This window comes from Olea europaea, chromosome 4 (assembly GCF_002742605.1).
Source record: "Olea europaea var. sylvestris chromosome 4, O_europaea_v1, whole genome shotgun sequence".
Lineage (NCBI taxonomy): Eukaryota > Viridiplantae > Streptophyta > Magnoliopsida > Lamiales > Oleaceae > Olea > Olea europaea.
Window position 1 is genome coordinate 14,747,248 of NC_036240.1, and position 26,356 is coordinate 14,773,603.

Here is a 26,356-nt window from a genome sequence, read left to right on the forward strand (position 1 = left end):
AGTTACCACTCCCACATCCTATTGCTTCGCCCTCCAAAAATTATAAAATCCATTATGAAAATTATAGATTGCTGAGAGCTTTCCCTATTTTCCAAATTCTTATAGTTTCAAGCAACTGTATATTTTCTTTATCTCATCGATCTTATATAACATTCGTGTTCTGCTTCAAACAACTGGGGATAGTTACAACTCCCACATGCTACCAATGATCCCAAATCATATAATTCTCTCATTTTAATAACAACTTGACATATTAATAGAAAATTATATAGAAACAGCAATCGGAATTTTTTGTACAACAACGATAAAAGGTTGTTGATACTACCAAAAAACGTACCTGGTAGACCTCCCGAACTTGAGGACTGAAAAAGAGCACGAATAGAGCCTTCAGGTACCTGAAACAAAGGCAATGAGGTGTGTTCTCGTCGTCCCTCCGATACTTAAGTCAGACAAAGAATTTATATTAGAACGTATACTGAAATTGTATGTAGAAGCGTATCTGAATAATGGACTTGGGTCATGTATTTATAGAGGTAGGTAGTATACTTCTAGTAGGATTGAATTAGTTGGCTGTTCTTATCCAATAGAGTCCTACTTGATAAGAGTATTTTATTTGTCATATAATCGCATGACCAATGACGCTATTGTTGACATAGGATTCTTGTGGACGTAGGAGTCCTGAGTTGAGGTGTTTGAATTATACTGCTTGACAAAAGGGGGGTTCGGTATGAAGGGAATAGTTTGAGGACTCGTGAACCCCGTATATCAAAAGGATGCTCTAGGACATATGCCCGAGGACACCACTGAACAGATCACGATGATGCAAGTCACCACTCCTCAGGTGAATTACCCCGAGGACTATGTTCCCCAATATGTGATGAACAAGACCTTGTGAGTCCTTGGGAAAATCATCTCGGGAGATTTCCAAAAGTGACTACATCATTGGCCCCCGTGCATCCATGTCAGAGGCTTGTACGATATGCAAGTTTCTGGGATGAGATGCACAAGCATGTCAGGTGATGGGTATGCTCATGCCAAGAGATAGGCGAGCTCATGCCAAGATAAGAGCATGCTTATGCCTAGAGGTTGGCGAGCTCATGCCAAGGTATAGACGTGCCAAAGCCTAGAGGTCAGAGAGCTCATGCCAAGGAGTGGTCATGCTCATGCTTAGAGATAGGCGAGCTCATGCCAAGGTATAGGCGTGCCAAAGCCTAGAGGTCAGGGAGCTCATGCCAAGGAGTGGTCATGCTCATGCCTAGAGATAGGCGAGCTCATGCCAAGGTATAGGCGTGCCAAAGCCTAGAGGTCAGGGAGCTCATGCCAAGGAGTGGTCATGCTCATGCCTAGAGATAGGCGAGCTCATGCCAAGGTATAGGCGTGCCAAAGCCTAGAGGTCAGGGAGCTCATGCCAAGGAGTGGTCATGCTCATGCCTAGAGATAGGCGAGCTCATGCCAAGGTATAGGCGTGCCAAAGCCTAGAGGTCAGGGAGCTCATGCCAAGGAGTGGTCATGCTCATGCCTAGAGATAGGCGAGCTCATGCCAAGGTATAGGCGTGCCAAAGCCTAGAGGTCAGGGAGCTCATGCCAAGGAGTGGTCATGCTCATGCCTAGAGATAGGCGAGCTCATGCCAAGATAAGGGTGTGCCAAAGCCTAGAGGTCAAGGAGCTCATGCCAAGGACTGGTCATGCTCATGCCTAGAGATTGACAAGGTTATGATGAGTTGATAGGCACTCTCGATCCCCACCTTATTAAAAATTTAAAGGGAACGAGCTCGACCCCAATATTGTCAAAATTTTAAAAGAATATTATGCACAGACCTTGTTTAAAATTTTTTAAGGAAGGAGCTCAACCTTGAGCTCATTAATTTTTTTTTAGAGGTTTAGACCCTAATCTCGTCAAAAATTTTGAAAGAGGAGAGCTCGACCTCAAACATGTTTTAAGATACGGGATGGATCCCTACTTTATTTAAAATTTGAAAAGAAGGGCTCGAGCTGAAACTTTGTTAAAATTCTGAAAAGAATGAGCTCGACGAATAGACAATAGTTCATATAGGAGACATAGCCCGAACTTAATGTGCGATAATTATCTCGAGCCCTTGTGGCTGGGATTTGATAATGCACTGAGCTCGAGAACAGACCTCGAGCCCAATGTATAATAATATTCCGAGCCCTTGTGGCTGGGATTTTGACATTAAATTGAGCTCGAGGACATAGCCCAAGCCCATTTTAAAAATAATATCCCGAGCCCTTATGGCTGGGATTTGGAAACGAATTGAGTCGAGAACATAGCCCGAGCCTTATTTAAAATATTATCCCAAGCCTTGTGGCTGGGATTTGAAAATGCGTTGAGCTCGAGGATAGGCCCTGAGCCTAATGTGAAATAATATCCCGAGCCCTTATGATAGGAATTTTAACAATGAATTGAGCTCGAGGACATAGCCGAGCCCAATTTAAAAATAATATCCTGAGGCCTTGTGGCTGGGAATTTGACATTGAATTGAGCTCAAGGACTTAGCCTGAGCCCATTTTAAAAATAATATCCTGAGGCCTTGTGGCAGGGACTTTGACAATGAATTGAGCTCGAGGACATAGCCGAGCCCAATTTAAAAATAATATCCCTAGCCCTTGTGGCTAGGGATTTTGACAATGAATTGAGCTCGACGACATAGCTCGAGCCCATTTTTAAAATAATATCCCGAGCCATTGTGGCTGGGATTTGATAAGGTCAGCTCGAAGACAAGCCCCCCGAGTCCAACGTGAAATGATATCACGAGCTCTATTCCCATGGATTTGAGAATAGGTTGAGCCTCACAAGCTCGAGATAGACCGTGGTTAGGTTTTTTACTTGATGCATTGCGGGACTTGGATGTGCTTACCCGTGGCAAGGCTTAGAGTACCTGTACGGGATAAGGCTTGAAGTACTTGCTCGGGGCAAGGCTTTGAGTGCTTGCGTAGAACAAGGCTTTGGTACCTGTTCATGATAGGGCTTTTGATGGTGCCTGCTCATGACAGGGCTTTGGTGCCTGCACGTGATAGGGATTTTTTGATGCCTACTTGTGGCAAGCCTTTTGATGATGCCTGCTCGTGACAGGTCTTTTTAGGTGCTTGCTCGTGGCAGGTCTTCTTTCGTGCATACTCGTGGCAGGTCTATTGATGGTGCCTGTGCGTGACAGAGCTTTTGATGCTTGCGCAAGGCAGGGCTTTGGTGCTTGCGCATGGCAGGTCTTTTTTGGTGCCTGCTCGCAACAGGTCTTTTTTAGCGTATTCCTTCTGGAAGAAAACATGTGTCGTGTGGTTCCAACTCTCTTTATATAAACTTTCCTACCTTCTAGAGACAAAATTAGCTCGTAGGCCTTGTCAAAATAACTATTTAAGTAGATAAGAAAATGCATAGGGCGTACTAGCCCGAATAAAGGTAAACTAACCAAAAAAGCATAGGGCATGCAAACCCAAGTAAACTAAACTAAACAAGCCAAAATGGAAACCAAAAAATAAAAATAAATCCTAAGCGATCATCAATATTCGCTATGCTCGACCTCGGCCTCTATCAGTTCTTCTGGGACAAATTTTTGCTGGTTCTCGAGCTCGAACTTAGGGGTTGATACTTGCATGACATCAGTGCTCATTCCCCGAACACAAGTAACATAGCACTGCTTTGCTGCTTTCTGATCTCTACGCACGATCCCTATATCGTCACTTATTGGAAACTTCATAACAAGATGGAAGGTGGATACAATGGCCCTGATTTTATTGAGCAGTGGTCTCCCGATGATGGCATTGTAGGCCATCGAAACATGGACTACATGAAAGGGAGTGACTTCTGTCACCTGATTTTGCCCTGAGCCCAACGTTAGGGGAAGATCAACGATTCCTGCCAGGATGATTGTCCCACGCCCAAATCCCTGGAGCAATGTTTTGACTGTCTTGAACTGGTTAACAGAAATACCCATCTTCATGAAGGCCTCTTGGGACAACACATTGGCCGCACTTCCATTGTCAACCAAGACCCTCCTTACTTCAAAGTTGGCGATGATGGTAGATATGACCAAGGCATCGTCATGAGGGTATGATATGTCTTTTGAGTCCTTCGATCCAAATGTGATATCTTTCATGTCGTTGGGAGCTGTCATTTATATGGAACTGTGTCGTCGGGCATATTATTTGTGCCCACTATTTGAATCTTCTCCCGAGGCAATCCCCCGGGTTATAAGGTTGATGGTACCTACTGTTGGTTGGTTACCTCTCCCAGATTCTGTGGTGTTTCCATTATTGCAATCATTCCTGGGACGCTTGTCATGCCTGATATACTCCTTTAGGAAACCTCTTTTTATCAAAGCTTCAATCTCACGTTGCAATGTAATGCAATCCTTTGTAGTATGCCCATGGTCACGATGGTAGTTACAGTACTTGTTCTTGTCCCTGGTCTCAGGGGGAGACCTCAACCGCGGTGGCCAATTGAACTCCTTCATATCTTTGATTTCCATTAATATGTTCGACCTAGAGGTGTTCAAATGGGTAAGTGTTGGTGGTGTTCCTTGCTTCTGCTTTCCTCTGGTAAGGTCTTGCTGTAGATACAACTCACGTTGCCTCTTATGCTCGGCCCCATCATAAGTCGGACTAACTCACATTGGATTCAATGTTTCTTCCATATTAATGTATTTCTCTCCTCGGGTCAGAAGCTCGGTCACTGACTTTGGGGGAATTTTTGACAAACTCATCTCGAATGCTTCACATCTTATAGCATGGGTGAGGGCGAAAATTGCTACTGTGATATGGAGATCAGGGATCTGAAGTCTTTATTTATTAAACCTCTTCATGAAGTCATGTAGGGTTTCATTCTATCCTTGACCAAGTTGCATGAGGGAAGTCGCTATCTTTCTGATGCGCTTACTGCTGGCAAAGAAGGTAGAGAACTTATCGGCCAGATCTGAGAAAGAGGCTATAGAATTGGGCTCTAAGGTTGAGAACCAGTCCCTGGCTGCGTGGGTCAACGTTTGAGGAAAAGCTTTGCACATCACCTGGTCTGGGGCAACTTGCAAGTTCATGACGTCGGTATAGATATTAAGATGGTTGATAGGGTCGGTAGTTCCATCATATTCTTTTATACGGGGTACTTAAATCTGTCCGGTATGGAGAATGATAATACCTCAGGAGTGAACGGGGTGTTAGGGATAAAACCCGTTGACCCCCAAGCATTCCTCTGTAGGACATCTATAATTCCTTCTTGAATGATTCGGGCAATCTCACTGGAATCCACGGCGACCGAACTCGAGCCCGAGGCCATATTGCGAATTCCTGAGGTTCCCACTCCGCTAATTGCAAGGTTTGGTGGTCGGGCTCGAGCATCAGCTATAAAACCACCATGCTCTGCCTGCGCTGGTGACGGATGTGAATTTCTTTGACTTAACAGTTGCGTGAGTGTGGCCACCTGCTGATGGAGCTCTTCAAAGGCTTCGGTTGTGACGACCGTCGGGAGAGGTGCTGGCATCTCTGATGATTCTTCTTGAGGGACATGATGACCTTCAGGAGGAGGATGAGGATCTGGAACGGATGAGCTTGCTAGAGGAAGACCTGAACGTGTGTTCACCATGGCTTTTGGTAGCGTTTCCCACAGACGGCGCCAATGATGCTACCAAAAAATGTACCTAGTAGACCTCCGGAACTTCAGGACTGAAAAAGAGCACGAACAGAGCCTTCTAGTACCTGAAACAAAGGCAACGAGGTGTGTTCTCGTCGCCCCTTCGATGCTTAAGTCAGACAAAGAATTTATATGAGAACGTATACTGAAATTGTATGTAAAAGCGTACCTGAATAATGGACTTGGGTCATGTATTTATAGAGGTAGATAGTATACTTTTAGTAGGATTGAATTAGTTGGATGTTTTTATCCAATAGAGTCCTACTTGATACGAGTATTTTATTTGTAATATAATTGCATGACCAATGACACTATTGTTGACATAGAATTCTTGTGGACGTAGGAGTCCTGGGTTGAGGTGTTTAAATTATATTAGAGTCCGTAGAAGGTAAGATTTTTTATGGGCTTGACAAAAGGGGGGTTCGGTATGAAGGGAATAGCTTGAGGACTCATGAACCCCGTATATCAAAAGGATGCTTGAGGACTTATGCCCGAGGACACCACCGACCAGATCACGATGATGCAAGTCGCCACTCCTCGGGTGAATTACCTCGAAGACTATGTCACCCCGAGGACTATGTGCCCCAATATATGATGAGCAAAACCCTGTGAGTCCTTGGCAAAATCACCTCGGGAGGTTTTCAAAAGTGACTACATCAGTCGTCAACTAAACCTCCATTCAGCAAGTTTATAAATCATTAGAAATTAATCAAACTTTATTTTCAACCACAAATTTTAATGTTCTACAAGTATGAACAATCCAATTATCTTTCTCCCATTTCTAATAAAAAAAAATTGATTACAATACATAGGGTTATAAATTAAACCGTCCATAAATTCTTGCCAAACGGATGTTAAAATGAAATGGAGACCGACTTGCAAAGTACATCATAAGGTGGAGACTTACGGTGCAATTTTCCATTGAATCTAAGTCCCAGCAGTTGATTGAACGTTATTTCCTTCGTATGGTCCCCGACAGCAAGAATCCAAAACCCCAAAAGCAAAGCACATCTTTTGCCTCTTCCTTTCTCTTACTTTTCCTTCTCCACTTCGATATTTCGATGTGGAGAAATAAACCCACCAAAAACAGCAAAATTTCTAGCTGAAAACACCAATTTCACAGCCAAGAAAAGCTAAATATGTCTCGGTAAAGTCCCTCTTCGAGTATATAAATTTCTGTGTGTATATTAATTCAAGACTTTGACGGGATTTCATTTTTCTTAATTTTACAGATCCGAATCTTTCCCATCCACCACCACCACCAGCGTCCATGTCACCGCCCTAGACGGCCTGGTAAATGTTAATTCCCTCTTTACAATAGCAGTCTTTGTTGGTCTCTCCTTGACTACTCCCGGCCAGCACAGCCTCGAAAACCCATCTGCCTGCGATGCCGGCATCGACGTGGCTGAGAAACTCCTGATTTTCGAGGTGGTTTCTTTCAGCTTCTTTCTGTTTTCCTCTCTAGTGGCCCAAGGCCTTAAATTGGCCATTAATTTGTTAAATAGCAAGGATGTGGATGAGATCTTCAGGGCCCATATAAATATAAAGGTGTTGAGGTTTGGAATGTTGACCTCCGCCGTTGGTTCTGTGATGGGGTGCTTGTTTTTGATGCTGTCAATGGTAAATGTGATCCAGATTAGATTGGGGATGCTATCTTGTGGGAGTAAGTCCGCAGTGCACGCGGTGGCTGCACTGGCGGTTCTGATGACCTCTGCTCTGGCTGTTTATATTTCCACTGCTGTGTATTCCTTTTATCATTGAATCATATTGTTGGTTATTTGCCGAAGTTTGTTAATCTAGAGTGATTAGTCACCTTGGTAGTTTCGTATCAGCTATTTGTACGAGAAGAACCTATGTCTTTGCTTACTGAAATTTAGAATGTCCTCGGCACTGAAGTCATCCAATTGTTGGACGTTATTCACTAACTTAACTTCAATTTATAACCTTTAACGAAGTGGTACATGGTTGACACAATGTCCAGGTGGCGCCACATCGCGGTTTCCACATAAAAAAGGGTCTTTCATTGTTCACTATATTTTAGTAAATGTTTTTTATTTCTCACTATAATGTGAAAAAGGTCTCCAATTGCTCGTCATACTTGAGAACTTTAGTCGACTTCATTTTCAGAAGCCTAGTGGTCAAAATTCGATTACATTCAAAATTCAGTAAGCAATCAAAAATATTTTTCAAAGTATTGTGAGTAATCAAAGATATATTTTAAAGGCTAATGAGTAATGAAAGACGCTTTTTTACGTGGTAACGGTGAAGTGGCGTCATCTGGACATTTTATTAGTCACGTCATCACTTCTTTTAAAGGTTCTAAATGAAATTTAAGTCAGTGAGTAACGTTCAGCGTTTTGATAAGTACAGTGGTCAAATTTTGACATTTTAAACTTTAGTGAGTAATGAAAGACATGGACATGAGTTCAATGATTATTAGAATAATTAACTCGAGAAGTTAAGGTATGTTTGAGCGTTGTGTAGAAAATTATGATTCTAACAACTCCACGAACAAAAGCTTATACCTAACAAATTTACAATCTTTTGTTATGGCTTTTGCTTCTGTTTTTTATAAAATAGTTTTCTTTATATCGACTTCATCTAAAAACTCTTACACTCAGATAAAGTACTTTGAGAAAATTATTCAAATATTTTCAAGCGTAACATCTTAGTCTTAGAAATTAGTTTTCGGTCTTTTTTATTTAACAAGCTTATCAAATTTTCAAATTCAGCATTTCCGACTTCTATGGCATGTTTAAACAATAGATTTAATATGATTAGATATTAAATATTTTGTCACATTTGTTACTTGACACTCCTATTATTAGACAAATCGACTCAAATTATTTCTAACAGTATTCAGTGGATTATTAAGCTTTTGTTTAAATATCGTTATTTGAAAACGTTATTGTATATACTCATTCATATTTACAAAGTTAAATATTCTGCACGTAAATTCATAGTTTTTTGATTAATTAGCACAAAACTTCATTACCTTTCAATGTTATTGTGCAAAATGTTGCCACATTTCATTTTTTGTTATTTTTATCCCTATTTTCGCATTTCATTATCAAAAAAGTCATTTTCATCCAATTTTTCAATAGAAAAATATAAAATGACAAATATACCCTCCATTTAAATAAAAGAAAAAAAAAGAAAAATTAAGGAACAAATCGCAATTATACTCCCAAACTTTTTAAAAAACTGCAAATGAGTTAAATAAATTATTAAAAGGATAATTAGTGGAAAACGTTAATACTTTTCATTAGAATGATATATTCATCATTTTATAGCTTTTAATTGAAAAAGTTGTATGAAAATGATGATTTTCACAATAAAATGCGAAAATAAAGGTGAAAATACCAAAAAAAGGAAGGTAGATACATTTTGCACAATAATATTGAAAGATAAAAATGTTTTGTGTTAATTACACTTTTAATAATTTATTTAGACTCATTTGCCTTTTAAAAAAAGTTTAGAAGTATAATTACAATTTATTTCTTATTTTTCTTTTATTTTCTTTTTGTTTTATTTAAATAAAAGGATATATTTATATTTTTTATTGAGAAATTAAATAAAAATGACATTTTTCTGCAATGAAAATGTAAAAACTAGGAGTGAAAATACTAAAAAATTAAAGTTATGAACGTTTTGCACGATACCATTGAAAAGATAAGAACATTTTGTATTAATCAAATAATGGCCATCAAACGGGGGCAAACGAGGCTCGAATAAAAAATTGGCATACGGTCTTAAAAAATCAATAATATTTTAATAAATTTTTGGAAAATACAAAAATATTGGTCTTTCGACAAAGGGTAATAACCTTTTTCTATGTGGGCCACAGGCTACCAATTTCTAGGGCTGGCCTATAGCCTTAGAATGTAATACGGTCCTGGCCCATAACATTAATAGGGGTTGGCCCAGAGCTAACCATATAACGTTGGGCTCTAAATTTTCGGGTACCGAATATGCCCTCTGACTGAAATATAAATTACACTTCGCAGCCCCGCCGGATATCATCGTGAACAAGCGGATTCACTGTCGCTACTTTTCTGGTTATTACAGAACTCACACAAACATTAATACTATACTTCGAGCTCTATCTCTTGTTTCTGCTTCTGTATTAGGGATTTCAGTTAATTATCTCTTTGATGGATTCTTTGCTAGCGAATTACGCGTCCTCAGATGAGGATCAAGAACAGGAAAATCAGCAACAGCAGAAGCCAAAACTACCAGGAAAATCTGTGGATCTTCAAAAAATGAAGGTAGAAGATGGAGAAAATGATTTTTTATCAAAACCATCCAGGAAAATCTCCGATTCCCTCCCACCTCCGAAATCGTCTCTCTTTAATTCACTACCTCCTCCCAAATCCCACCTCGCACAGACCCCATCTGATTTCAAGGAACCCTCTGTGCCAATACCCCAACCGCAATTTAAACGAGAGGAACTAGATGAAATCCCAGAAAGTAGGAACCCTAAATCGTCTTCTACTTCTTTGTTTTCTTCGCTTCCTCAACCCAAATCGTCATCGTCGTCATTTTCTTCTTCTCTATTTTCTTCACTTCCGCCACCAAAATCTGGTATCTTAGAAGCCCCTCAAATCCTCCCAAATATGACTTCAACTGCTTCGTTTGATTCTAGTTCGAAAAGGGTTGTTAAATTTAGGCCTCCGCCAATTGTGAATCCTATTTCGAATAAATCTAAGGATGATGAGGAGGATTCTGATGAGGACGAGAAAGAAAAACAAAGAAAAATGTCAAAAGAGTCTGTTTCTACTTCATCTGTGAAGTCATTTTTATCAAGTATTCCTGCACCCAAGAACTCGACTACATTGGGTTCTTTACATTCAGCTTCGGGTACTGGTAGGAGATCTATGCTTGAAACTGATGGTTCAGCATCAAATTTAAATAGCGTTGGTACCATGGGAAGTGATGCGGATGTGAAATCCAGTATAGGATATTCAGAAAATCAGTCTGGTGATGGGTCATCGTTGAGTTATGATCATTCTAATTGGAATTCCGGGGGTGACAGCTATGCAAATTATGATGGCTACGGTGCTGGTTATCATGATAGTGTTGGAACTGGTGAAGGTGTTCATTATTCGAATTGGAATGGGCAAACTGGGGATTATGCAAATTATGGTGCGGGTTATGGGGATCATGGACAGTATGAGAGTAACTGGATTGATGGATCCGGTTCAACTGCAGTGGGCGAGGGATCAGGATTGGCTGAAAGTGGGTTTCAAGTGCCTGGCAAGAGGGGTAGGAATGATGCTCCAGAGCAGATTGTTGAGGTGAAGCAGGATGAGTTGTTGAAAAATCGGCCGAGGGAAGACCAAGCCAAATTAACTGGGATTGCTTTCGGCCCTGCATACAAGGTATGGTTTTTGTTCTCCTAAGTATCTTTAGAAATTTAGAAGTTAAGTTTCTAAAATTTGCAATTATTGTGCGTTGATGCTTATTAATTTGTGAAACATTTGGAACACCATAAATATTGATATTGTTTGAGATTCCTAAAGCAAAAGGCACTGTTCAAGATACTTTTTTTGTTCTCATAAAATTTGTTAGAGAGTTGTCTATGTTGTGTGCTTTCTAGTGCATATACAGTGTTTTAGGAGCACTAGAGGCATACATTTGAGGCTAGGAGTCTCAAAGCCTAGCCTCAAAGCACTAGAGGCTTACATCTGAGGCTTATTCTTTGTGGCCTTGACTTACTATAGCCCGTGTATCAAGGTATATGCCTCAAGATAGACAAGGTATACCCTCCTTGAGGCTTGCGTCTTGCCCCAAAGGAAGCTAATCGCCCCTACACCTGATTCAACCTTTTTAAACAGAGTTGATACGTTATAATACTATTTGTTTGACTCTTGATATGTTTGTGTTAAGTGGATTTAGATAGAGTTTGTATACTTAATCCTTGGTAGTCACACGAAGGCTTCAGGAAATTCATCAGTCCAAATACCAGAAGTACTTTTTGGAGAAACTATGTATTCAGAAACATTAGAATACTTATTAATATGATGCCTGTTGTGCTTCCAATGACCTTACCTAGTGGGAAAGAGGGTGAAAGTGTGTTCAATGTGTAGACGAGTTTATATGGATCATGTTGTTGGACGTTAAGTTCAGTTTCATATCTTACCACGTTAAGTTCAGTTTCATATCTTACCACGTAATACAAATGATTTAAAAAACTTTATTCTAGTACTATATTTGCTTCATCTCCAGTCTTCAGTCCTTTTTCGTTCCATTGAACAATTTTATATGGAATGACACTATATATCCTCCAATACTCTGTTGCTGGTATTTATACTCCATTGAAAATATTACAACAGGACATAAGCATACATCATGAACAACAAGATCTTCGCCAGTAGTGGAATGTGTTTTAGTTGTATCAGACACTGGGTGAACATCAGAGAATTGCATATTGGTCATTATTGCTTAAGTGATCTCTAGCAGAACTTAGACCGAGAAAGTGGGGTTTTAAGTCATGGACGATATCTTCGTCAGCAGCAGGACCGTATATTGGTGGAAAATCCCATTTTAACAATCTGATTTCCCATAATATAAATTGACAATTTCTGATTATGTCATCCCATTTTCACTAGCTTCTGGTTTGTCCAGTTATTTGTTAATGGCTGCCTAAATTTCATTATAAACAACTGTTGTTTCTGGGTTCATTTGGTCTTTAAATATTTTCCTAAAGAAATATTAAAAATTTTCCTACTTTTCATACCTTGTCTCAACATCACGTTAGAGAGTAGTTAGCTTTGAGGCCTGCTGATGCGGTCAGGAGTGCTAGTGAACAAGATTAAGATTTGATACATTCTAAGTCGAAGATTCTTCGAGGGAAACAATATCCTGGACAGGAGCTATTTTCCTACAAGCCATAGTTTTTGTTGAGGAACAGGCTAAAATCTTACTTTTATTGTAATAATATTGATCTAGGTAACCAATATGTCCCTGAATAGTATTTACGGAGATACTGAGAATTGTAGTTTCTAGCCATAAGTTAATGCAGTGTGTTCATTATACAATATTCTAGTTAAGTTGGTGACTTGGTTCTTGCTATAATCTCTTGGCTTAAAAGATGTTCAACTTCTAGGCTTTTTTTTCTTGGTCTTTTGTCTTGGATTGCATTCTCGGTAGACAAGGTTTGCACTGTTTGCTAGTATGGGTTTAAAGTTAGGATTTGAGCTGTAAACATGAAACTTCTCCAGTTCCATCGATATTTGCCTCCATAGAGAAATTGCCTTTCCTCCTCATTTCTCTCCTAGAAACTACATCTTTGGCATGGATTTAAGTAAATTTCTTCATTTTATTTTTTGGCCTGCTTCAGTTTTCCTTCTTTCTTCCCCCCTGTAGGTGGACAGGGATTCGTGTTCTAAATAACTATGCATCATAGAATAAGAAAAAGATCGCAGTTATCTGGATATACCAAGAAAGATGTACGTTCTAATGAGACTACTATGAAATATTAGAGCGGGATCCATTTTTTGGGGAATATGAGTTGAAGCAATAACAAGAATATTTCTAGTAGAACATCTTTCAGGTAGGAGTAGGGCACCCTAGTTATAGTTCGCCTGAAGCATTGCTAGAGGCATAGGCAGTCAGAAATAAATATTGTGGTCGATCTTTTTCAAGGTACTCAACAGTGCCTGATAAGAAGCCAGTACTAAAGACGTTATATGGACAACATGAATATTCAGCATTGAAGTTGAATCATACATATGACTAATAAACTATAGCTTAAGAAATTATTTTGCTTTTGGATACTCGTATTTGTTTTCTTTTCTTTCGGATAAATTATACCTTTTCCTTTGAATGAAACTCTGACTCGAACATAGAGGTAACTTCTAATTATCATGTGTATTATTGTATCTTTCCTTTCGAGTTTAATGACTGGCTTAAAGAATACATCTCAATTATCTGCATTTTGCCTTCTTGTAGCCTGCTTCAACCAAGGGTAAGCCTACAAAGCTGCATAAAAGAAAGCATCAAATTGGTTCCTTACTATACGATCTGAGACAGAAAGAGATGGAGCTTGCAGAGCGACGTTCCAAAGGTTTTCTTACTAAAGCACAAACACAAGCAAAATATGGGTGGTAAGATGGGGGCGGCAGTGACCTTTCTTGTGTTTCGTGACTGTAAAATAACTTAAGTTGGCAACAATAGTTTCATTTTCATTTTCCTTTCTCCAACTATATTTTCATGCACTTACGATTCTGTATCTTGTTGCAATAATTGTATTGGGTTAATATTCGAACAGTTACTGTTTTGAGTCTCATCTTCTCTGCAGCACTGAAACAGTTATTGCTTTGCTTTGGTCTGTTAAAACTTGCTTGATTTTGAGTAACAAGATTACCATAGGCATCGTTAATGTACACAGACCTTTCAGACTTCAATATTATGGCGTTTTGACTTTTTGTGCCTTACGTGCATAAAAGAAAGTCATCGTTACCTTGATTATCATCAACTCGTGTCATGCCCAACAGCTTTTGTAACAACAAACGCTTCAACCAGAGAGCGCCCCCGCCCAAAAACAACAGCAACGAAACTTAGATCCCGTCTGGCATACCTTGAATCGCTTTTGCTGAATTCTATCCCAGCCAATTATCAAAAAGGTTGAACCCCAACTTTAAGGGTTTCTTACCGTCCCTGTCCTGGAGCATCGTGAGGGAGGTAAATCACAGGTTATGCCTCCAAAGGGACAGGATGGAAGGCTGCTTATACACTTGCACTTACCCAAGAGCCAAATTCATATTTCAAGATTCGAACCCTTGACGCGGTAGCCTCAAGCAAAGCTGGATTTCTCCACCCTTCCCTTTTACCACTTGGAGATGTGCCCTGGGGGCCTTTCCCAGCCAATTATCACTTTAGTAGAACGTAGAGTGCCTACAGTATTGCTAAGTCTTCTAACCTTAAGATTGATGAATGGATGAAGAAAGTACATAAAGAACTTTCAAGCTTCTGCTAGGTAATGCGGAGTCTTCTCGTAAAAATCTGGAGAGAGACGAAGTATCCATCGAGGATAATGTGCGGTAGGCTGCTGAACATCCACCAGCACACAAGCAGCCTATAAACTTTTGATGCTTTATGTAACTTCCCTAGCATAAAGAAAAACTCAATGAAATGGACATCTAGGCTTCGATAAAACTCCGACCAAGGAAATCATACAACTTTGTTTTTAACAATAACTTATTAACTCTTGCTTTTTGCGTTATCATTCCTTCCTCGAACGATTGGCATGTACCATAAGCCACTTTACTTTTGATCTATCTCTCACTCTTTATCGTGTTGTATTGAAATCGCATCACTCTCATGAATCGGTCTTTTAGGTTGATGCAAAAATAATTCTTCAACTAGTTAACTTCCTTGCGATAATATATATTCAATCAATGTCAACTCAATTAATTCCAAGACTTGAAAAAATCTTCCCAAAATTCAAGTGTTAGTTTGTCTAGAGTAGCAGCCAATTGTAACTCTTTCTTAACCGATTTCAATCTTAAGAAGATTGTAGCACATTGAAGGTTAGCGTTCAATATTAAAAAATAAAAAATAAATAAATAAATAAATAAATAAAAATTGATACAGTAGATTCCGAATTTATTGAGTATAAGTTTTGAAATAATCATTTGAATCATTTACGAACGTGTATTCGGAAAAAAACGTAGAGTGCCTACAGTATTGCTAAGTCTTCTAACCTTAAGATTGATGAATGGATGAAGAAAGTACATAAAGAACTTTCAAGCTTCTGCTAGGTAATGCGGAGTCTTCTCGTAAAAATCTGGAGAGAGCACGAAGTATCCATCCAGGATCATGTGCAGTAGGCTGCTGAACATCCACCAGCACACAAGCAGCCTATAAACTTTTGATGCTTTATGTAACTTCCCTAGCATAAAGAAAAACTCAATGAAATGGACATCTAGGCTTCGATAAAACTCCGACCAAGGAAATCATTCAACTTTGTTTTTAACAATAACATATTAACTCTTGCTTTTTGCGTTATCATTCCTTCCTCAAACGATTGGCATGTACCATGAGCCACTTTACTTTTGATCTATCTCTCACTCTTTATCGTGTTGTATTGAAATCGCATCACTCTCATGAATTGGTCTTTTAGGTTGATGCAAAAATAATTCTTCAACTAGTTAACTTCCTTGCGATAATATATATTCAATCAATGTCAACTCAATTAATTCCAAGACTTGAAAAAATCTTCCCAAAATTCAAGTGTTAGTTTGTCTAGAGTAGCAGCCAATTGTAACTCTTTCTTAACCGATTTCAATCTTAAGAAGATTGTAGCACATTGAAGGTTAGCGTTCAATATTAAAAAATAAAAAATAAATAAATAAATAAATAAATAAAAATTGATACAGTAGATTCCGAATTTATTGAGTATAAGTTTTGAAATAATCATTTGAATCATTTACGAACGTGTATTCGAAAAAAAAAAATACAATCTAGGCATAATACGTGAAATAATAATTCAAAGATTATCTGATAAGATCCACGTTAAGGAGATGATGAGCAGAATCGAGAGGGGTACTTTTTAGTTTGGCAAAGTCAAATTAACCATTTTCCACATTGACCAATTCATTTTTGTCATTCACCACAATGGCATTTGAAATGTAAATAATGGTTTTTTGTAATCACAAAAACATATGATTGTTAAAAAGACAATAATACCCCTTTCTAAATAACAAATAAAAACACACTCCCCACGTAAATTTCAAAGTCAAATCAGTTTCCTTATCAGTTTCTGCAATACAGATAAAAAGAAAGTTCAAAATTATCAAAAACTCAACAAGAAAATATTATTCACAACCATCACTCGAATTTGGTAAGTATATTTTACGTATTTTTAATTTTATTATAACTAAATCAGTAAATTGTTTGAATCTTTAAATCTTATTTTGACTTCAGCAGATAAATTTTGATAGTCTTAAATGGATTTATAATTTTTTTAGCAAGAACGATGAAAAAAATTCATCTGCAAAATCGAAAAACCAAACAGATGTCGGCTGTTTCCAATTTTTTACTTCTTTTTTCCATGTATTTACAATTTTTTTAATAACTCCTCGTTTTCTAATGCAGACATAGCATCGGCTGCAGTCCCGATTTATTACTTTGGTGAATTTGAAATGATGAAAAATGATCGATGGGTGTGGAAATTGACGAGTGAAAAATGTGGTTCTATTGCAATTTTGATAACATCAAGTATATTGTATGCAGAAATGTACAATGAGTTATAGAACTTGCTCAAAGTCGATCCTTCACAATACGACATGGATTGGAATTTCTATTCGGTAAGAAAATTCCACATGTAATGGTTACTTCTGAAGTTGAAGTGCAGATTTTAATTGAATTGAACTAGAAATGTTCGATTCCTATTTATGCAACCTTGGTGAAGAAGAATGTCCCCGATGATGAGCGCGAAGATTTTGATTGAGCACAAAGACATATACGGTGTCCTTGAAACATTTCCAGCCCCATGAAAAGTTGTTGAAGCCATTGATGTCGTCAACGATCTTAAAAGGTCGATCGCAGTGTTCTTGTAGTGACACCGCACCACGGTCTCAAGGATTCATACCATACCTAACTTTAATCTGTCTAACATCTGGTCACACCCTCTCGTCGCTTCGATCAGCTACGGTAGAAAGTACTATCCCCTGTCCCTGGAAGTAAGTGTCATGTAGCCTGTTGCCTCTCTGAGTACTATTACGAGCTGTCTCATCACCCGTAATCTTCAGTCCAGTGATTAGGGCAAACTCAAACATAGAGAAACTGGCGATCTTGCTCCCAAAGTCGAAGTGGAGGACATCGCCATCGACTGAACTCAACAACCGACATAACAATGTGTCGATGATCTGCCCTGAGTATTGCACTTCCCTCAACTGATACAGGGGCCAAAGGAAGGACTGACGTAAGATATCCCCGTGCTGATCATCCAGTAGCTCCAGTACTGTAGTAAAAATGTCAAAGTTATACTGTTCCATATAACTTTCCCCAGCTTCTGCCTCATTTTTGCGTGTAGATGATAATCCATCCTGCAAAAATTCTAATCTTAGAACATTGTACAGTAGAGAATGGAATAAAACATAATAATGGAATATTAATCGAACCAAATTGTTAAAATATAAATTCATCTAATACCAATGCTAATAAATGATTTAGAAAAATGACAAAAATAAATAATTAAAGAAAAACAAAAGAAACACATACAAATTAACAAATATAAATTAAATTAAACAAAATGATTTCAAGAAAATAAAAAAAACTATAAAAATAAAGAAAAAAAATATTAAAATGTCTTTTAAATTGAAAATAAGTAAATTATATAATAAGAATAAAAAAATTAAGAAAATTTTTTACCCTATTACCAAAATAATAATAATAATAATAATAATATTTAAAATTAAAATTAACAAATGAAAATTATATATAAATAATCTAAATATTATTCAATTAAATTGAAAAATTAAATATTAATTTGAAAATTTTGTAAGTCAAATAAATTTTATGCATAAAAAACTAAATAAATAATTTATTTTATTTGTTAATTTTCAATTAAATTTTTTTTAATATTTCTTAATTAATAAAATGAAAAAGAAAAAAAAATTTCGGCCTACAAACAGTCAGCCCAGTCGACTGTTGGGACAAATGTTTACAGCTACTGTGTAAACAGTCTTCGGTCGACTGTTAAACAGTCGGCCCAAAGACTGTCACAGTCGTTAACAGTCGGCCCAACGATTGTTTAATAGTCGACCGACTGTTTAGAGATGCCTTCATAGTCGTCTCTTTCAATTCATCGAAAATGGCTCTGAAAATCGTCATTTTTGGCGATTGAGCTCTCAAATATGGCCCTAAACCCCAAATCATCTTCCACAATCTAATCTAATCAAGCATCTCTACCTATAAATATAAATAAATGTCCATTTTCGAATACAAATTCAAATTCACATTTCATGAACAAATCCATTTAATATTCATTTCAAAAGCTAAACTAAATGCCGGTTGGTGTGTGGTGTCGACGGTGACTGGGTGGTTGTGTGGTGCCGATTTTTGTGCCTCGACCGTGAGAGATCGATGGTGAGAGACTGGGAGCAACTGTTAAAAATCGTTTTCTTGTGTTTGGAGGTATTTTCGAGTTTTTGTTTCCAAATCATTTTTTTTTAAATTGTATTACTTGGTCAAAGGCCAATGTGGAAAAGTGGCTTGAGTTCGTTCTGTTCCTGGAATGGAATCACAGAGCTTAGCATTTTTTCATGCATATTGTTATCTACCAAGCCAGATGCCAGATGGTTTGGTTGAACTCAGTATAGAAAAACTAGTTAGATTGAGAGGAGATGGAAAGGGGAGAAGAAAAGAATGGGACCAAATCTACGACCTAGGAAGCACCGACACGCTCCCGGCGACGACGTACCGGTGTCCGACACGAGTCGGACACCGATACGTGTCCGACACGTCGTCGACGTGTGTCAGAGTCACGGAGTCATGTGTGGCTTTGGTGGGCCGAAAAAAAGAAACCATGGAAAGAAAGAAGAAGAAGAAGAAGAAGAAGAGGAAGAAGAAGAACCTGTAGCTGTTGATTGTCAGACAAAGACAGAAAAAAAGAGAGAAGAGAAGATGAAGAGACGGCTGAAATGAAAAGTCATGATTTACCAATGCAAATTTCAATTTGTGGGCCCACCATTGTAAATTTTCTCTTTTTGTACACGTTTTGTATCTTTTCAATGGCTGTAACTCTTTATAAAATAATGTACAATACTTTGTTTGTACCATTTTACCCTTCAACAACAAATCAAACTTATATAACAACACATACATTTTCTTCCTCAGTCAGTAACTTGCGAAAATTGTAAGAAAATTTCAAAACATCCAAGTTTTTTTTGTTATTTTATCTTTTTCAAAAATTTCATCAATCCACATTTGAAGAATCATTTGCAAGATCAAGAAGAAGAAGATATTTTTTCAAGTTTCGGGTAATATCACTCCTATTTTACTTAAGCATTTGAAATTATTTTTCTTTTGAAGTTATGAGTGATAATGTTATGGATGATGATTTGTCTAAACCTCTTTGAAAATATGTTACAAAACTTGATAAATTTAATGAAAAGGATGATAACATTCTTTGGCAATGTAATTTTTGTAATGCAACTAAGACAAGTTCTTACACAAGAGTGAAGGCACATTTGTTCAAATTACAACGCTATGGAATTGGGGCTTGTGGAAAAGTAACTATGAAAGATATATGTGAAATGCAAAAAATGGAAGATGAAGCCAAGTTGAGAATGCAAACTAAGGCGGGGAAAAGAGTGCCATTGCCATCGAATAATATGGGTTCTAAGGATTGTTATGTTTTGGAGGAAAGGAAAAGAAAGAATAGTGCAATAGAAAATGCTTTTAATGTAACAATACGTGACCAATTGGATTCCGAAATTGCTAGAATGTTTTATTCAAGTGGTTTGCCTTTTACTCTTGCAAGAAATCCTTATTACATTAGTTCTTATACTCTTGCTTCCAATAGTCGGATTTCGGGATATTTGCCTCCCGGTTACAACAAGTTGAGAACTACTCTTCTTCAAAAAGAGAAAAAAAATGTGGAAAGATTATTAGATCCAATTAAAGGCACATGAGCAGAAAAAGGAGTTACGATTGTGAGTGATGGATGGAGTGATCCACAAAGAAGGCCACTAATTAATTTTATGGCGGTGACCGAGAGTGGACCAATGTTTTTAAAAGCGGTTGATTGTTCCGGTGAAACAAAAGATAAATATTTTATTGCTAACTTGATGAAGGAGGTTATAAATGAAATTGGTCATCAAAAGGTGGTTCAAGTAATAACCGATAATGCTCCAAATTGCAAAGGTGCTGGACAAATAATTGAATTGGAGTATCTTCATATTTTTTGGACACCATGTGTTGTACACACACTAAATCTTGCTTTGAAGAACATTTGTGCCGCAAAGAATGTTGAAAATAATTTGATTACATATGAAGAATGCAATTGGATTACTAATCTTCATGATGATGTAATGATTATAAATTTTTTATCATGAACCATTCCATGAGACTAGCAATGTTTAATGAATTTGTGCCTTTGAAGTTGCTTTCCGTAGCGGAGACACGATTTGCTTCTATTATTGTCATGTTAAAAAGATTTAAGCTTATTCGACGTGGTCTTCAAGCTTTGGTTATTAGTGAAAAATGGTCACTTTATCGAGAAGATGACATGACGAAGGCAAGTTTTGTAAAATTGAAAGTGTTTGATGATCTTTGGTGGGACTCTATAAGTTATGTTCTTTCCTTCACTTCTCCCATTTATGACATGCTTAGATTTTGTGATACGGATAAACCTTACCTTCACTTGGTTTACGACATGTGGGATACAATGATTGAGAAAGTGAGAGGAATAATTTACAGGGAATGAGAAAAAAGTTCAAGAAGAGGAATCATCATTCTACAATGTTGTTCATCGGATACTTGTAGATCGTTGGAACAAAAATAACACTCCACTTCATTGCTTGTCTCATTCTCTAAATCTAAGGTAATTTTTAAATTTAATTCATACATTTAATGTTTATTTACATTATCATAATATTTAATATGTTTAGTTAGTTATTGAATGAATTGTCATTTTTTTATTTTTTTTTCCTCTTGTTTAGGCACTATAGCGAGGAATGGCTTAATGAGGATCCCACTCAACTTGCTCCACATAGAGATGTAGAGATTTCAAGAGAAAGAATAAAATGCTTTAAGATGTACTTGTCAAATGAAGAGCGTATTATGGTGAATAAGGAGTATGCCAAATTCTCAACTATGGAAGATGACTTTGGTGATTTTGAATCCATCCATGATCATTACTGCTTGGACCCAAAGACTCGGTGGGTTATTTGTGGTGCTTGCACACCTATGCTTCAAAGTTATGCTTTGAAATTATTGGGGCAACCATCTTCTCCATCATGTTGTGAGTGAAATTGGAGTACTTATTCCTTTTTGCACTTTCTTAAACGAAATAAGCTAACTCCAAAACGTGCGGAAGATTTGGTTTTCGTCCATAGCAATCTTCGTCTCTTGTCAAGGAGGAGTGCGCAATACTCACAAGGAGAGACTAAAATGTGGGATATCGGTGGAGATGCATTTGATACATTTGAAGATATTGGTGTGCTTGAAGTCACTAATTTATCTCTAGATGAACCGGAATTGGAGGCGATGGTATTTGCTGATAGAGATGAAGATGTTGAAGAGATTCAAGATGAATGATGTAATTAATTTCATTTTTACTTTTTGAACTTATGTCATTAAGAAACATTGATGAATTTAATGTCAAGTTTGATTTCTATTTATCATTATATATATGATTAAATAAATACAAAAAATTAATACTTTAGTCTACAAAATTAAAATAAACAAATTTTTTTTTAATCAACGTGTCGGCGACGTGTCGTGTCGGAACTTTTTAAAAAAATCACGTGCCGGCGTGTCCGACACATATCGTTTCGGACACTCGTGTCCGTGTCGGTGCTTCTTAGTCTACGATTATGGCTACTGCAATGACATTGGCAATCCTGACAAAGGCCTGGAGTATATGAGACCTGTTACAGGTGGTTCTCAGTCATGTCCATGTCATCGTATATTAAGAACTGATCACCCTCCAGCAACCATGGTAATTGATTTTCTCAAAATTTTTAACTTTTCTATGATGAATTTATCTATAGGAATGACATTGATATGGTTTTTAAAAATATTTAGATTTTAGAACTGAGAGCCAACCTGAATCATTCAACATAGACATATATGTACCTCCAGATGAGTAGTTTAGCCCTAAGAAACTATCAGAGTTCATATCAAATGTAATCCAGGCAACTATGCTTTTTGTTATTCCAGATTCAAAAGCAATGTTCATAGAGGGATCGAGTCATTTTGAGTTCTTCAATGAGATACAGCAGTTGTTCACAACCACTAGGGTCCAAGGAGTGGAAGAATGGGTAGTGAAGATTTTGAAACCAGCAGTGCCTGATGATCTTCTTAAAAAAGTTTAAACAAGTAATCAAGAAGAACCCAGTGAAATCTCCGCTTCCTGAAATCATAGCAGGTGATGCTTGAATACATACAGGCCTGTCATTGCAAAATAAAATGTAATTTTCATCAATTAAATTGTTTATTGAAGAAGCAAAACCTGATTCTGATTTTCTGCATTTTCAGGAACAAATTTGCATGGATGAATAATGACAAATTTGGGCGATATCCAACCGTAATCCATGTTTGCAGGTGTGTCAAGTGACCTGAAAAGGGGATCCTCAACATAATTTGATGGAATAATTTCGTTTTCTTTGTTCAATGTAAATCTGACGTACTACTAAAATGTGCTTAAACAAAAGAGATTGGAAAAGTGTCACTCACAGGGTCTCATTGAGGTCCTTCAATATACAAATACCGATTTCTTGTACGTCAGTGGAGGGTAGTGTTATCTTGTGAATGGAGTTGGGAAACCATTATATGTCAATGCTCTGACAAAGAATTTGCATAGTTCGCCTTGCGCCTGTGTGGAAGTTAGTGCTGACAAACCTCTAGTTGATTGCCGACAAACCTCTAGTTGATTGCCTTGATCTTGACTTGGAGGATGAGTTGCCTGCTGAAATATAAGTGGAGTATCATTGTCTCAATTGTGAAGTCCATGGACACAATTAAGATCAGTGCTCTAGCTTTGAGAACAGAGAAGGAAAGGATAAAGTGATGACAAACCGGGTGGAAGCTGCCCAGTTGCACAAGTTCTCTCTTTTTTTTTTTTCATTTTTCATTTTTTTTTTCCGGCCAAAATTGATACTAGTGAAGAGGGGAAGATATTCAATGTTCACGAGAAGAGAGGAATGACTGACCAGATAATCATTCGTTAATCATTGTGAAAGATCATTGTTGATCATGCACCATGATTTTTTAGTTATCCAGCATGTTGTATGGTGATGCAATGCTGTGATCTTTAGGCATGAAACATGGTTAATGACTACTGCTTGATACTTTTTCTTTCTGTGAGCTGAATTCAGATCACCTGGGATATCTGGCTGTGGTCACATCATTATTCATGATATACCAAATGATCTCAAACTCTAGAAGCTTTTCATGTTCCTCAATGTCTTGATTAACAATGATAGGTTTCTTGGATATTTTGTTAAGGTTTGATATTCTGGAGTTAAGTGGATTGCACAATTCAAGGTTTTCCATAAACTTTTGACGGGGGAACTTAAGAGGCTAAATAAGTACTTCAGTGATATATGAGTTAATGAAGCTAGGCACAAGATCGCTGGACACTACCCCTTCTGTTATTATTTGGGCTGCCTCGCTATTTCTAAAGAATTGGGCCTATCTGATTGGTTTAGTACCCGGCCCATTACCAAAAACGTGTCTTTTGCAAATAACGTTTTTGGCCTCCCTCAAGTAAGCCATCTGCCGTACGCGTGGCTTCTTGGCTGCCCTTGATCTGTGGCGATTGGTCTTGAGTATTTAAACTCTGGGCTCTTCATCCTTCGGCTGTGCAGTTCTTTCTTTCTCTCTCGAATGTTCTATCTGTGTGTATGAACTAGGGTTCTTTCAAATTGGTAACTATTCATCTTCGTGATGATTTCTCTGCAATTAGTGTTTAGAGCTGTATACAAAATCTTTGTGTAAGGTTTAGTGTTACCATATTTCAAATAGAGAGGCTAGAAGGAAATTGAAGAAATCTGTAATTTCTTCATACATTTGTACGTTTCTTTGTGATTTAGTGGATCTAGAGCTTAATCGCGCAGTCGATGCTCAACGGGTGAGTAGGTTTTGTAACCGAACATCCGGACCCTTTATGGGTGAAAAATTCTTTGTGTTCTTGTTTCTATTTTCTGAAATCCATTTAAATTTCTCAAAATCGAACAAACACGTTGTTGAAATACCAACACCTTCTCTCTTTTTACAGCCTCGTGAAAGCATGAGAAAAGGGAGGTTACAGAACAGACAAAGGCTTGTGAAGTAGACACCAACCAACTATCTCTTGCTGTGGCACACTTGCAAATGCATCTGAAAGATCATTGTCCATAGTGTCAAGACGGTATCTCAATATTATCTCTCAATCAGTTAAGAAGAATCGTTTTTGGATTCATTGCATCATGTGAAGTGGTTTGCATATAAACAAATTATGGTTTAAGAAAAGAGACCTTAAATCCTTTTTGGGTATTCAGATTTAAAGCCTACTTCACTCTTTCTTTCTTTCTTTTTTTCACATTTTCTTGGCACATCTGGTTAAATGGATGATTGGTGAGGGTCAAGGCAATGATCTCAAAGGCTTTATTCTCACGTTTATCCATAGAGCTACAATATATTGTATCTAGCTGGAGAGAGGAATGCTGGTTCGTATGTGAACTCATATATGGAAATTATTTCGTCGTGGAAGTTCCTATTCAACCCCTTTTTTGTTTGAGCTATCAAAGATTTTCATTACCCTACTGTGCAGAATGGCAGTACTAAAATTAGTATTAACGAAGTTAATATTTTTGTACTTCTTTAAAGTTTAAGTGGCACTATAGACATAAATGCTAGTAAAATATATTATAGATTTTCCCTTCGAAAAGCAAAATTGGAGTAAAGAGTTCAATAAAGCAATCAGACAGAGAACAAAACCTCGATGGCCTGACTGTTCAAGCAGTAAGGGTAACTTTATTCTGATCTCCATGTCTTTACACTCTCATCATTCTGTATGTGTGGTCCGGTTTAAATGAGATTTCGAGTTGAATCCAACCGACCAGTTCAGCTCGTGTTTTGGGAGGGAGAAGAGTATCTAATTATTCTGACAGATTTTATTCTGGTTAAAAGGACACACTGCATTTTGTAAATTCTGTAAGACTTGTCGTCCATAAATGCTTTTTATATCAACAGATTTTTGTAAGAATGACAAAGCCCATAAAGAAACATAGAAGTGTGCGAACTTATATGGCAGATTTACGGACAGCTGTTGAGTGGCTTATGGCATGGGACTACTGTATCATTTGGAAAGTCAATGACCTTTCAATAATTATAATCACTTATTTTCAAGAAATTGTCTTTTTTTTTTTCCGACCCTTTGAATTTCTTGATTGATTTTCCAGGTTTATTTGTGGAATGGGCTGCTTCTTGTTGCAGTGGATGCTTCTTGTTGCAGTGGAGGAAATTGTGAACACTTCGAAATGAAACAGAAATTGGTGCAAAAAACCATTTGATTATTGAATGCAAAGATACAAGAACTGAGCATCCTGTTAGAACAAAGTCTTGCAGGGCTCTTGCTCAATCTCCTTCCATAGGATTGTATTATGGGTAATTTTATTTCTCTGTGAATATTCATGTAATGTATAAATTTGTTTTCTTGATTTACTATGATTTTTGGGCATAATTTTGTTACAGAACCAAGCAGATTTTTCTACTATCTAAGGTTTAAGCTAAAATCAGGATTCATGGCGAGGTAGTGATATTGAAACTACCAAAATGGCTGAACCTTGCACATGCCTCTATTTAGACTAGTTTAGCCGTGAGTATCTCGGTTTGCATTTCTGGCTCAGTAATTTTTTTTCCGGTATAAAGATTTACCGCTAATCCCCTCGACTGTTATGACTCCATGTATTTTTTAATCTGCTTTCGTTTCTTTTATTGCTGAGCTAAATAGGATTTAAGACTTTAGAGATAAAAATTACAAAATTGTGCCAACTCATTGAT

The 26,356-nt window shown here is 37.5% G+C and overlaps 3 protein-coding genes and 3 long non-coding RNA genes across 6 annotated transcripts; 4 read left to right on the forward strand and 2 right to left on the reverse strand.

Moving 5' to 3' along the window:
• Window positions 1-3,515: 3,515 nt before the first annotated feature.
• LOC111393077 lies at window positions 3,516-4,484 on the reverse strand. The gene is made up of 2 exons (XM_023018479.1): window positions 4,241-4,484; window positions 3,516-4,123 (listed from the first exon to the last, which is right to left on the reverse strand). Exons 1-2 carry the CDS (start codon window positions 4,482-4,484, stop codon window positions 3,516-3,518), a joined length of 852 nt encoding a protein of 283 aa, XP_022874247.1.
• Window positions 4,485-6,556: 2,072 nt separating this feature from the next.
• On the forward strand, window positions 6,557-7,542 carry LOC111393745. The gene is made up of 2 exons (XM_023019438.1): window positions 6,557-6,785; window positions 6,871-7,542. Exons 1-2 carry the CDS (start codon window positions 6,778-6,780, stop codon window positions 7,397-7,399), a joined length of 537 nt encoding a protein of 178 aa, XP_022875206.1. The 5' UTR covers window positions 6,557-6,777; the 3' UTR covers window positions 7,400-7,542.
• A 2,095-nt stretch (window positions 7,543-9,637) lies between these two features.
• On the forward strand, window positions 9,638-14,000 carry LOC111393746 (proline-rich protein PRCC). The gene is made up of 2 exons (XM_023019439.1): window positions 9,638-11,019; window positions 13,592-14,000. Exons 1-2 carry the CDS (start codon window positions 9,793-9,795, stop codon window positions 13,748-13,750), a joined length of 1,386 nt encoding a protein of 461 aa, XP_022875207.1. The 5' UTR covers window positions 9,638-9,792; the 3' UTR covers window positions 13,751-14,000.
• Window positions 14,001-22,184: 8,184 nt separating this feature from the next.
• On the forward strand, window positions 22,185-23,429 carry LOC111393747. The gene is made up of 3 exons (XR_002702491.1): window positions 22,185-22,310; window positions 22,532-22,739; window positions 22,850-23,429. It is a non-coding gene; the product is annotated as an uncharacterized LOC111393747 (long non-coding RNA).
• Window positions 23,424-25,550, reverse strand: LOC111393748. The gene is made up of 2 exons (XR_002702492.1): window positions 24,574-25,550; window positions 23,424-23,958 (listed from the first exon to the last, which is right to left on the reverse strand). It is a non-coding gene; the product is annotated as an uncharacterized LOC111393748 (long non-coding RNA).
• On the forward strand, window positions 25,243-26,066 carry LOC111393749. The gene is made up of 2 exons (XR_002702493.1): window positions 25,243-25,321; window positions 25,547-26,066. It is a non-coding gene; the product is annotated as an uncharacterized LOC111393749 (long non-coding RNA).
• The last annotated feature ends 290 nt before the right edge of the window (window positions 26,067-26,356 follow it).

Coding starts and splice junctions, on each gene's coding strand:
- LOC111393077 (XM_023018479.1), bottom strand. CDS start 4,484: ATGGAAATCAAAGATATGAAGGAGTTCAATTGGCCACCGCGGTTGAGG. Junction 4,124..4,240: donor CACCACAGAATCTGGGAGAG/GTAACCAACCAA, acceptor TATAAATGACAG/CTCCCAACGACATGAAAGAT.
- LOC111393746 (XM_023019439.1), top strand. CDS start 9,793: ATGGATTCTTTGCTAGCGAATTACGCGTCCTCAGATGAGGATCAAGAA. Junction 11,020..13,591: donor CTTTCGGCCCTGCATACAAG/GTATGGTTTTTG, acceptor GCCTTCTTGTAG/CCTGCTTCAACCAAGGGTAA.